General features: G+C 45.7%; 1 protein-coding gene across 1 annotated transcript in view; it reads right to left on the reverse strand.

Moving 5' to 3' along the window:
* Window positions 1–9,706: 9,706 nt before the first annotated feature.
* The window catches only part of CACNA2D4 (calcium channel, voltage-dependent, alpha 2/delta subunit 4), a 251,208-nt gene continuing 247,677 nt past the window's right edge, over window positions 9,707–13,237 (reverse strand). The window contains exons 38-40 of the mRNA XM_015422870.1: window positions 12,489–12,614; window positions 11,259–11,325; window positions 9,707–9,805 (exon numbers count right to left, since the gene is read on the reverse strand). Coding sequence (XP_015278356.1) covers window positions 9,707–9,805; window positions 11,259–11,325; window positions 12,489–12,614 — 292 coding nt within the window. The remainder of the gene's footprint in view (window positions 9,806–11,258; window positions 11,326–12,488; window positions 12,615–13,237) is intronic.

The following is a 13,237-nucleotide window of genomic DNA, read 5'->3' on the forward strand; positions in this document are numbered from 1 at the left end:
GACCGTGGACGTCTGGGAGACAAGGCAGTAGCTTGTCTGTGAGAATTGTCCCTGTAATGTCAGCTGTCGATATCGACAGGTTGAGTGTGCAGACGTGGAGGGTGACGCTGCGTATCACATGAGGTATATCGGTGCCGACGTGGATCGATGTTGGGAGCTTCCAATACCGCCGATGTTGACGACGGAGAAGGAGACTCCATTTGGTGGACAGGGGAGTCCAATACGTGGATGGTCAGCATCGGTGGAGGGACTTGGGCCTCCGATATCGATACTGCCGTTGGAGCGGGAGGCACTATAGGGGCATCACCCAGTGCAGGCACCGCTTCCTTCCCCTTCTTTGCCGCCTTAAGGGACTTGGAGGTGCCCTTCTTCGCGGACTTATGCTCTGTACTTGCCTTAGCCTTCTTTTTGACTGGCGTGGAAGCGGACGATCGTGCCTTCGATGTCGGGAGCTTCGGTGTCGGGCGGTCGACATTGGAGGCAGGTCTCGATGCCGGAGCTGTCGATGTAGACGGTCTCTCCTCCATCGCTGAGGCAGGAGGAAAGGCCAATTTAAGCAGTGCTACTTTAAGGCGCGCAGCGCGGTTCTTCCTCATTTGGTTTGAGAAACGAGCACAATGACGACAGGACTCTGGCTTATGAGACTCTCCGAGGCAAAAAATGCAGAGGGTATGATGGTTGGGAGGAGCAAGTTTGCTACCACAACGTTTGCATCTATTGAAAACCCCCCACTTCTTCTCCATAAAGAAGTGAAGTGGAGGGAACGGTCGAGGGGGGGGGGTTAGCCCGAAGGCCTAAGGTAAATTCCCCTCAGAAGAAAATAAAGGTGGGGTTTTTTTGGAAGTTTTTTGAAGAACAAAACACTAAAACAGAAAAATAAAGTATGGAAATAATTCCTAATTCCTAAGAGCTGTGAAGCAAAAGCGAATAGCAAACCGATCAGACTGACGAAGAAAGAGGTCTTTCCAATGCGGCGGTAAGAAAGGAACTGGCAGGATGTCCGTGTCCACCCCTTTGGGCATGTGCGGTGGGGTTCCTGCGCATGCCTGAGGGACTGGGCACGAAAATCCGTTAAAAGAGCTTGCTACAGCACCGATCGATCCAGCGTGTGCGCACTAGATCCCATTGGTGTGAAGCACAGAGACCATGTTGAAGATTGGTGGGGACACGAGGAGGCAGCAAGGACAGCAGTGGTACTGCTTGCTGTTGCTGCTTTCTCCTTCACTTCTTCCGTGCCCTCCCATGACAGAAGGCAGGCAAGTGGTCACAGTCCACACCAGTGGCAACCCGGAGTGCAGGGGAGGAGGCCCCCTTTCTTCCCCCATGAGTTTCATGTAGGTCCCTGTTCCTTTTGTACTAACTCAGAGGGCCATGTGATTAAGACAAAATATTAAACATGGTCAAGCAGCTTTTTTGAGTGATAACATACATTAGATTTACAATGCATTTACTTTACAAGTTAACAGGCTGTGACTTGACAGGAATGTTGGTCTGGACTGCAATGACAGAAATTGAGTTTTGGCAACATCTTGATGTTAACTGTACACATGAAATTTTGCCTGTAATGTGGCTTGTTCAGAGAAAGAAATACTGCCAAAACTACACTGGTCCAAAAACTACTTGCATAGAATAACATGAAACACAAGTGTTATTCTCACACCCATAGAAAGTTCTTAAATGGGCTTGTAAGGGGACCATCAATCTAAAGTGACAAATCTCCAGGGCAGAGTGTTCCATTGCTGTGGCCTATCTATTAAGAACATTACCCTGTATACTCTTAGCACGTACCAGGTATGATAGATCTTTGGTAACGTATACATTGTCAAGATGAAAAAGAAACCGAGTGGAGTAGAAATAGAATAATGGTTGTCTGGTCTGCAACTTGGGCATTGCTTACTGAAAGGTAATTTGCTTTTGTGGTACTTCATGTTTTCATAACTGAGCTCACCATTACTATTTAGCATAAAGCAGAGCATAAAACAGCTTAAATACCTTGCTAAAATGTCTTTTTTAAAAAGGCCCACTATCAAACTTTGCCCATCCCTGATTAGAACAACCTCCTCCCTGCTGTGTCATGCATCTCTCTTGGGTGCTTCAAAGCAGGAAATGCTTAACATCTGGAAGGCATTCCAATATGACTATTTTTGCAGGCCCTATAGGAAGAGCACATGACTTATAGGCATTATTCTTCTGGTTCACTGTACATAAATGAAGCTTGAAAGGTTACCTTGTCTCTCAACCAAGGTGGCTTGGACAAAACGCTGTAGTCAGCTCTAGTCTTTGTGTTGGATACACCTTGCTATCTAATGTAAAGGGCAGGGATCTTATTAAAAGTGCACTTGGCTTACAAATGAACCTATGGATACAGAAGGCCATCAGTTTTGGCAGAATAGGTCATTGAACAGCATATCAAACCTGTGGAAGGCCAGGAAGATGATGATAAAATGACTGAATTCACTTCCTTGAATGAGATCTTCCTAGTGCCAAAATGATACTTCCATTGAAAATCTGTCTTCATCAGTTGCACAGGAACTGCAAGTGAACCATTTCAAAGTCATCTATTCTGGCTGGTTTTTCTCAAAGGCATCAGTCTGCTTTTTGGCAGTTTCAGATGTGCAAGAGATGATCTGAGGAATATGAGTGGCACAGTATCAATTCAACGTACTTACTGGGGATGTGTGAAAAACTGTTCAGGTGACTTGGCATGGAACAAACTTTCTAGTTCCCAGTCTTTACATTTGGATTCTGAATATTAACATCTAATTCACCTCTGGTAGTAAGATACTAAGATGGTTTGATAAAGTAGTGGCAAACAAAGGTCATGTAATCTGTTAGCTTTCAGGTCATATAAAATGTACATTCTCCCTCTGAGGCAGAGGGTATCTTGAGGGAGGAACATTTTTTTCAACTTCCTATCTGTAAGCCTGTGGGAGTCACCCTCTTCAGTTTCTTTCCTGCCTCAACAGGGAGAGCAGCTGATGAATAGGCTTTGCCTTTCTTCTACACTAAAAATATCTTTTACCTTTCTCTTCAATCCGTCTCTAAAGCTCTTTTCTATTCTATCCTGTCTCCCTTCTCTAAATCATGGTCTGATTCAAACCTCTTGCCTCCCCCGATCTCTGGGAGAGTGGCGAAGGAAGGTAGCTGCCAAGCTCATTTGAGCAGCGGTGGCCATTTTGTGACAGCAACAGAGAGTGAGACCAATATGGCTGCTCCAATTATGGTTCAAAAGGACAGATGCAATGGGTTTCTTACTGAGGGAGAAGCTGATTGGTTATTTCTTGAATGGGAGACCATCAAGGAAGTCCAGGGTTACTATGCAAAGGCAGGCAATAGCAAACCACCTTTGCTTATCTCACTACATGTTAAGACCATAGGTATGACCTATACTTGTGAAAATGTCAGACCATTTGGGGATGTTCTCAACAAGACTTATATTGAAACCTGACACACGAGAGCACTCTAACAAGAGGAGTTTTGGGAGTTACTTCTTTAGTTTCCACTGTGTCCTGAGATTTCACAAAGATTGCAGAAGGATGAACCGGGGTTCTTCCAGACAACCCTTCAGAAAAGGTTCATTCAACAAATAAATATTAGCGGAAACGATAAACCAACCCGTGGCCATAAGCCATTCAAAGCATAACTTCAAACCCTTCTGGTGGTGGTGGGACACATTTTCTATACTCTGAGACATGTAGTCTGACTCTTAGTCAGGCAATTGGTCCTTACAAATACATTACCAGAGGATACTCCATGGAGTTCCTCAAGCCCCACTGGAACACCACATGCCTTCACCCCCCCACACACACGGGTCAGAAAAGTCTTGTAGAAGTCTTGCTACTATACACCATTTCTTAACATTTGGGCAATAAAACCTGTTCTTCCCTTAAAAGGAGGATGAGATTTCCCCTTTCATGGTGACAAGAAGGAACGGAAATTGAAGGGCCGTTTAGTCTTAAAATACCCCAAGAGTACATTAAGATATTTCAGAATGGAGTCTCCAGATCCATCACTGAGTCCTTTCAGCCAGAGGAGTATCTGACTTCAGTAGATCTTGTTGATCAGATCAAACCCTATGCCCAAGGTGCACCAAGAAACAGAACTATATACTGTCTGCAGACCTGCAGATGCCTGGTCAACCTTCAGTTAAGTTCTCTAGCACCTACTAAGAAAGTACAACACCTAGATGTCAGGATGGTCACAACTTGCTTATACACTAGACCACTACAGCAGCTTCCAAGACATTTCCAACTACAAGTTATGACCAAGGGGGGACCCTTTCCATCAGGGCTCCCTTATAGTAAAGACCAGTCTCACTGGGAGGGCAAGAATGCTCAATCCCTTTCAGGTAAGGAAACATTGCATCTTGGCCGTGAAGCAGATCTTTCTCAGTCTCTGGTCTGTCTGATTGTGGACAATGCTAGAAGGCTCACCAGTATAGGGTTGGTGGTCTGGGAGCGAGGCAAGCCCCCTGGAGCTTCAGACAATTTATCTGGCCCTCCTTTACCATCAGCCTACAGATACTTGGTCAACATGTACTAATCTGACCAACAACATACGATGAGGGTCTACCACAAGGAAACTATCAAGATCATAACGTGGGTGGAGAAAAACCTGACATCACCAAACAAGCTTCAAGTGACTTGGTGTTCCACCATGTTTCTTCTTCCATTGGCCAAAGCGATCGAGGCTTAACATCCCAGTGGCCAAGTGACCTATGTTTGCCTATCACCCCCTCCATCCCAGTTCCTTCAAAATTGGTCAGGAAAATCAAGGACCAGAAGGCAGCACTCACAGTACTAGAACCATATTGTCCAGTTTGGTGTAGTGGTTAAGTGCACGGACTCTAATCTGGGAGAACTGGGTTTGATTCCCCACTCCTCCACTTGCACCTGATGATGTGACCTTGGGTAAGCCACAAGCTCTGGCACAGCTGTTCTTGAAAAAGAGCAGTTTGTGTCAAGTTCTCTCAGCCCCACCCACCTCACAGGGTGTCTGTTGTGGGGAGGGGAAGGGAAAGGAAAGGAGTTTGTAAGCCGCTCTGAGACTCCAAGTGAAGGGCGGGGTATAAATCCAATCTCCTCAGTGACCATGATTCTCTGACCCTCAGGATAGGGCAAACTGACCACTGCTAACGTTCCCAGTATCACTGGACACACTTCAAAAAGGTCTGGTATGGCTTCCACATTCAGGATGGCTGTGTTTAGCTGCTTGGAGATCAAGGGAGGTGACCTTTATGTCTAGGCTTTTTGACAAAATGCAATGGATTCCCGGCTAGATTAATTTGCAGTACTTCATGGAGGACTCCCATTGGGCAGAGTAGGAGAAATCGACCTCTTGAAGACTAAGACTAAATAAGTTATATCCTTTCTATAAGAGAGACATGATGGGCTCCAGGATTCTTCCTTAGCAATGTCAAGCCACAACTCTGACAACGGTGTTACCTCTGTTTCAGGGTCTGAGCCTATCTAGACACCTTCAAGCTCATCACCTTCCCAGGGCTGCTGCTTTAAATGAGCCACCACAAAGATGAAGGTTTCTAATGCAGAAATTCTGTATCATACTCTCGGTTTCGCCAGACACTGTTTAATCCTATTAAAGAAATTCCACTTAAATGGCTGAGGATGAAAATCTTATTTTTCTTGTAACAGGCACCTTAGGTAGGAGGGTTTCTGTTCTAGGCACTTGTTCAGTCAAGCCTGAACTGTGAGTTTTCCATAGAGACAAAAGGGTCATGAAAACAGATACTGCCTTTACACCAAAGGCAAATTTGACCTTTCACAGGTCCCAGAAGATTTTAGTCTTCCTCATTTCACCTGAATCCTATCAATCTGAAGGACCAACTGCACCAGCCTTGGAAGTAAGATGTACACTTAAAATTGATTCCTTATTCATCCTTATCTGCAGCAGGCCTTGGAAGTAAGATGTACACTTAAAATTGATTCCTTATTCATCCTTATGTCTCCGCTGAATGAAGGAAAGATGTCGATTTGGACATCGGCCTACATTATTGAAGCTTACAGAGCTCAATATCTGAAATACCATCTGGGATCATTGCACACTCAGTTCAAAGTGCCACAACCAACACTGCCCTAACCAAACACACCACAGTCAAAGAGATAGGCAAGGCGAACACATGGTCGTCAATATCCACCTGTGTAGGGCACTCTAAGGTGAACTTCTATGACTTAACTGACACAGCCTTTGGAAGTGACTTACAATATATTCTAGATCTAGAGGACGATGACCCACCCAGTAAATGAGGACACTGCTCTGGGAAGTCCCAGTAAGATGTCCTCCGCCTCAGAGGGAGAATGACCATTGGACACTTACCGTGAAGGGTCCTTCTCCTCTGAGAAAAGGAGGACATCTTGTCCCTCCCAAAATCATCGTCGAACTAGTTATTCAGCAGGTACACTTCTTGTCTTACAAGTACTGTTTGCCTGTTTTTTCCTTATCTAGGTTGTTGCTCTGTTCTTGTCTGTTTGTTCTCTTTCCTTGAATTGACTTTACAGTCTTACTGCTTTTGGAGTTACCAGAACTGAAGAGGGCGACTCCCACAGGCAAGAGACAGGAAGTAAAAAAAAAATGTTCCTGCCTCCCTGATTGGATGGTGGGAATCATCTAGCAAGATGTCCTCCTTTCCTCAGAGGAGAAGGGCCCTTCACGGTAAATGTCCAATGGTCATTTCATGACATCCTCCCATTTGACTTTTCTCCAAGGTGTGGCCTTGACAGACCCACCACAGGTTCCTAGGCTGCCTACATGGAAGCTGCATATGGTTCTCTCAGCACTTACCAAACTACCATTCAAACCACTCAGGGAAATCTCATTGAAACGGTTGAGGATGAAGGTTCTTTTACTTACGGTTATCACATCTGCCAGAAGAGTCTCTGAACTAGGTTTGCTTTCAGTTAAACCTGAGCTATGCATACTCCATAGGGACAAAGTGGTACTTACCAGATCCTACCTTCACACTCAAAGTCAATTCTGCCTTTCACAGGGCTCGAGATATATGCCCAAACCCAAAGCATCAAACAGGGAAGACATGGCACACCCTCCCTGTCAGAAGGGCCCTCAATCTGTTGAAACAACCACAGTAGGAGAACTGATGTGCTATTCCTGTCCATATCTCAGCCTAACACAGGAAAAAGGATGTCCAAGTTGGCCATAAGTAGCACACTCAAAGCATGCATAGTCAAGGCCTATAAGATTAACAAACTTCCTGTCCCTGCTGGAATCACAGCTTGTTCTGTCAGGAGTGCCGCCACTAATACATTTGTGAGGCATGCAACAGTTGAGGCAGCTACCTGGTAATCTCTTTCCACATTTATTGGGCACTGTACATGATCAATATGTATAATTTGTCAGATGCTGCCTTGGGCAGAAGTTTGCTACAACACATACTAAGCAAAGATGACAATGACCCACCCTGAAACTGAGGGCACTGCTCTAGGAGGTCCCTCAGGTTGCCCTCCGCCTCAGAGAGAGAATGGACCATTGGATACTTAACTGTGAAGGGTCCTTCTCCTCTGAGGAAAGGAGGACATCTTGTCCCTCCCAAAGTCATTGTCAAAATAGCTATTCAGCAGGTTCACTTCCTGTCTCAAATGTATTACTTACCTGTTTTCTCCTGTTCATATCGCTGTTTTTCTTGTTCATTGTTTTCCTTCTAGAGTTGATATTATAGTTGACTGCTTTTGGAGTTATCAAAACTGAAGAGGGTGACTCCCACAGGCTACAGACAGGAAGTCAAAACAATTGTTCCTGGCTCCCTGATAGGACAGTGGGCATCACCCTCAAGATGTCCTTCTTTCCTCAGAGAAGGACCTTTCACAGTAAGTATCCAATGGTCTGTTCTGACCAGGGTAAAAGCTTCAGCTGTAGGTGAAAAAAAAAAAAAGCTAGTGTTTGGTTTTCATTGCAGCTTTAGAGCGTCATACTTTGCATATCTTGGATAGGTTGCTGAAGAGGTTTGGAGTGAAGTGGCACAGTGTTGCAAAAACAGCCAATTTGCTTTTGAACAGCCAGTATTTGTATTCGACTATCACTTTACATGTTGTGAATGTGGCCTTATTGTGTATGACATGTGGGTGAAAGCCAATAGATATTCATGTAGGATGAAGAACACAAAACAACGTAAATGTCATGTGAAAATGTCTTTTAAAAAAAAGAAGGCCCAATGTCAACCCCCTCCCATTACAACCACCTCCCTCTTTTATTGTCACAAATCTCCCCAGGATGCTTCAAACACCAGAAACAGGTAGCTTTGCCAGGCTGGGGCTGTACTGTCCATGGTTTTCTTGCTGTTGAGTGATCCATTGATTCCATTTTGCAGACCCTATAGGAAGAATCTCTACAATTAGGTGGGTTGGCCAGCCTCTTCTATCCAGTCCCCAATGCTCTTATCAAGTTTTAAGCAAGGGGGTGGCAAAATAGTTTTCAGATGCTGAAAGATTTTGCAGTGTAAGGGGATATATCCCTTTGCAACTAGTGCCCTAGTTGATGCCTACTCAAAACTTACTGTAGGCGATTATCTCTCATGAGAACTTTCTGGCAAAATACACTGTTAGAATAATGTTTCTAGCTGACCTAGCACATTACCTTACTAGAACCTCATCACATTCTGATTGTTTTGAGGGTGTGGGTGTGTATATATGCATGACTCCCTAGAACGTTCTGTAGAAATCTTTAACTACTTGAGCTAGTTTGCATCCCAGAGTGAAATTAGTCTGGCCATGGTTTTGTCTGTTTTGTAGTCCCACATGAGAGTGCTATGATCTCCCATCCCCTTTTTCTTCTGAATGCTGCTCTCAGCTTTTATGGGTCTGAAGAAATACAAAGGGCATGGAAAGAATACTGCTGTTCGGGGGGGGACACCCCCCCACAACAACCTGCTTGGGCATGCCCCTTGAAATGGCTATTTTTGCATTAACTCTCCTAATACTGCTTCATCACAGTTGTTCTGTAGTGGACCTCTTTGCATCAAGGCTCAGGTGGTCTCCTACAAGTGGTTTTCATGCAAGGAAACATTTGACAGGTGTTGCTTCACCCTAGGACAATGCTGAAGTGACTGGAGACCCCCCTCCCCTTCCAAGTGCTTCTAGTTAAAGGAACTTGGCTTGGCAACCTGGTTCTCTAGCACCTTAACATCAGCAGACCAAACTAGGCAAGAACTTTTGTGACACAGGAAGAACTCCACTTGTTATCTCTTGGTGGCCAAGAGCAGCACTGCTCAGTCATTTAATGTTGCGGAGAAGAAGTGATGTCTGAGAAGGCTACAGTCTAGCAAGCAGAACCAGTGAAATCTTCAAGAGTGCCTTCTGGTATTGGGGCACTCACGAAATCTTGATGGAGTACACAGTAGGGTCATCTGCCCTACCTGGGACTTCCTCTTGTGTAAACTCAATGCTGCTAAGGCAGGGAAGGGTCAGCCTGGATGCTGATTGCATAGATGGCTATCCCATTTGGGCTACAGCCACAGTATCCGAGTTGCAAGCCCCTTCAAGAAAATAAATCACACTCTGTGAACAATGCAGAAAGTCCAAAGCTCTGATGGAGATGTAGGCCAAGTAGTAGTTGGGCCTCTGCTGCCCAGTCAGCGTGCTAGGAGGGGTTCATCAAGTGCCTGAGTTGTGTCCACCTCACATCCTTAAAATTCCAGGTTGTATGCCATTGCAGATTAAAGTAAGGAGTCTGAACGTTGTCAGTGAAGAAGCAGAAGAGCTGTAGTTCCCAGGGGAAGGAGAAGCAGGGGCAGCGAGGCTGAAATCTCTGCAGCTCCTCCACAGTCCTGGGCGTTTTCCTAGAAACAGAGCCAGAATGTGGTCAGCAAGCCAGGTGTTAGTGTGACAAAGGAATGCACAAAGGTGACAGGGTCAGAGAGCAGGGAATGGCTGGCAAGAGAAGTGGAGACTGTGGAACTGGGTGGGGGGTTGTTTCTTTAATCAAGTCTCCTAAGGAGGGGAATGGAGGCTGGCACCAAACAAGATGCGTTTTGCAACTTCTGAGCTGCTACAGTAGCTGACAATGGTTATGAGGAGTTCATTTGGAATAGTAGGAGCATTATCGCTAAAGGTCACTTCTGAGGATATCAAGGCCAGAATTCATGAAGAGGAAACTTAAAATCTACTGTGTAACTGTAAAGAAGTATGATATGGGGTTTCTTGGATGAGCGTAGCATCTAACATTCATTTTTTATCTCAGGACAGCACAGATAGTTTCCCCTCCTCTAGTTGTAACTTCACAGCAGCCTTATGTGGTGTGTTAAGGTGAGAGTGGCTAGCATAGTGGAGGTTGAAACTCATGTCCTAGTTTAGACAATGCATCTGTGCCACATTGACTCTCCAGTGTGAAATAATAATAATAATAATAATAATCAGGGGTCGGTTGGAGCCAGAGCACACAGGAGCGGCGCTCTGGGAGTGAGGAGCCTGGGGGTGGGCACATGACCAAGCCCCGCCCTTTGTTCCCAGCTAGGTGCCGGGGTAAGCCATGGAAGGGAAGGGGGTTCCATCTAAAGAGCGGGCTTGCCCGTGCTCCATGCAGCTGCGCAGGGCACGAGCAAGCCATGGAAGGGAAGAGGGTTTAAGCCCTCTCTCCTTCCATCTAAAGAGCCAGCTTGCCCGCGCCCCCCGAAGCCGCACAGGGTGCAGGCAAGCCATGGCAGGGAAGGGGGTTTAAGTCCTCTCCCCTTCCATCTAAGGTGCTGGCTTGCCCGCGCCCCACGCAGGCATGCAGGGCATGAGCAGGCAATGGAAGGGAAGGGGGTTTAAACCGCCTTCCCTTCCATCTGATGCAAGGGTGTGTGGCATATGCAAATAAGTTATGCAGCAGTCCGTGAAACATCTTGTTAAAGAGGTTGATATGCTGTTGAAAGAATACCTTCTTTCAGGAGATGTTTTAGAAGCAGAACGTTGCCTTCAGGAGTTAGAAGTACCCCATTTTCACCATGAACTTGTATATGAAGTAAGGCAGAATATAAACTTTTTCTCTTGCTTCTGGATAAACATTATCTCTGCTTTTCCTGTTTCACTCCCCCAGCAGCTCCTGCAGGAGCCCCCTTTTCTGTTTCTAATCTCCCCTATCTTCTGCTTTGCCTGCCATCTCTCCTCTTCCCTTCACTGCATCTTTCCTTCTCCCCCTGTCCATGTTTTATTTTATAGGTTTCAGACTTACCTGTAAACTTAGGGATCTTCCCAGGTTTGCAGAAACTGTCTCCCCCATGGCCCCAATGTGTGGATTTTTTTGGTCCATACCCTAAATGCATTGAAGGTCAATTCACAAGTTATCAAACAGTATACCAGGCAAAGTGGAAGCAGTTGTCTAGTGTGAAATTCTAGAAAAAACAAGGTATTTGTGTCTTTTGTGCTGGAAGAGGCATACCAAGACTCCTTTTGGTGGCACTGTGTATTAATCAGCCTGTGAAGTGGCAGGCTGATTCTTGTGGATCTTCGTCGTGGTCTCTGTGCTTCACACCAATGGGATTCAGTGTGCACGCGCTGGATCGATTGGTGCTGTAGCAAGCTCTTTTAACGGATTTTCGCCCCCAGGGCATGCGCAGGAACCCCACCGCGCATGCCCAGAGGGGGTGGGCGCGGACATCCCGCCAGTTCCTTTCTTACCGCCGTGTTGGAAAGACCTTCTTTCCTTCTCGGTCTGATCGGATCACTGTTAGCCTCGCGTTCAGCTTCGCCTCTCCGCTCTTAGCAGTTATTTCTTAGCTTCTTTCGTTTTCAGTTCGTTTTTAGTTATTTATTTTTTTTAAAAAAAATAGTTACTTCTGAGGGGAATTTACTTCAGGCCTTTGGGCCACCCCCCCCCCCACGGCTCCCCCCCCCCCATTAACATATGTGTCATCCATCTTGTCCCTCACCTGGATGGCCCAGACTGGCCCGATCTCTTCAGACCTCAGTAGCTAAGAAGGGTCAGCACTGCTTAGTACTTGGATAGGAGACCACCAAGGAAGTGCCAGACCAGGGACTGGGAATAGGAGACCACCAAGGAAGTGCCAGACCGGGGACTGGGAAACCACCTCTGAAAATCCTATGGGGTTGCCATAAATCAGCCGTGACTTGATGGTACTTTCTACCACCCCAGTGTTAGACTGGAGTCACCATTCACCTGTTTGCTTGATGCAGTGTTACTTTACACAGAAGGCCCGTGCTTGCCCCATGTGACAATGGTTTGGAGAGAGAGAACCAAGGAATAGCTAAATAGCAAGGTTCTTGTCTCTCTGCCTTACATCCTATAGCCTCTGTGTTTCTTCTTTCCATCTATCAGGGAAGTAACCCAAACAAGTTGTGACCACTCTCTATAACAGAATGTAAAACTACGCAACAAAAAACCCAGCCCATGATTGTTTCTGCCATGCTTTTAAACTGGTGGTGTGGCAGTCTTGCTTTCTTCTAGACTCTCCGCATCCACAGTAATTAATTGTTGGACCAGGTGATCAGTCTTAACGGTAGAGCCCAGCACAGCTTTATAACAGGAGAAAGATATATTTGACTTCTTTTGGTTGCAGCAGGACAGGTGGGAAGACACTGCAGTCACAGGCAGCATCCGTAACCAGGAGCAGGAGGTTGCTGTTGGTTATTTGCTGTACCACGAACATCCTGTGAGGATAAGAAGGTAACACACACCCCTATTAGACAATGCGCATCATAGTAGCAGGACACGGAGCCTTACCCCTGGGGCCAGGGAATGGGCAGGAGAGGAAGCCAATGGGAAAGGAAACAGTGAGCAATGCTACGTAGATAACATGAGAATTGGATGTCCTTTTGAATAGGCTGGGACTGGCTTGAAGACTACTGCCTTCAAACAGACAGATATATTCTTTAGAAAGCAGTATTTTGTGAACCTTGTCAATAAAATAGGGTACATGTAGAAATGTTGGTGCAATGGTAATACTGCTGTATAGCTCTAGTGTACCTTCAAATGGATTTTTGTCCCATGGACTCTGAGAATGAGACATGTGCAGGCCAACACAACCATGTTCAGTACTCCCCAGGAGTATGTGAATGGGGACTTATACTCACACTAACAGGTAACCATACTTGCATGTGCAAATTAATCGCACATGTATATGTATACCAAACCACATTGGCATTTAGGTGTGTCAAGGGAGCTTTGCAGACTTATGAGTACATTCAAGATAAAAGGTGCCTTCGGTCATATGTGTGAGTGATGAAGAATGATATTTGTGAAAGTCATCTGTCAGAGAACTCTGCAAGCAGCT

Source organism: Gekko japonicus, unplaced genomic scaffold (assembly GCF_001447785.1).
Source record: "Gekko japonicus isolate JY-2015 unplaced genomic scaffold, Gekko_japonicus_V1.1 scaffold34, whole genome shotgun sequence".
NCBI classification, from domain to species: domain Eukaryota; kingdom Metazoa; phylum Chordata; class Lepidosauria; order Squamata; family Gekkonidae; genus Gekko; species Gekko japonicus.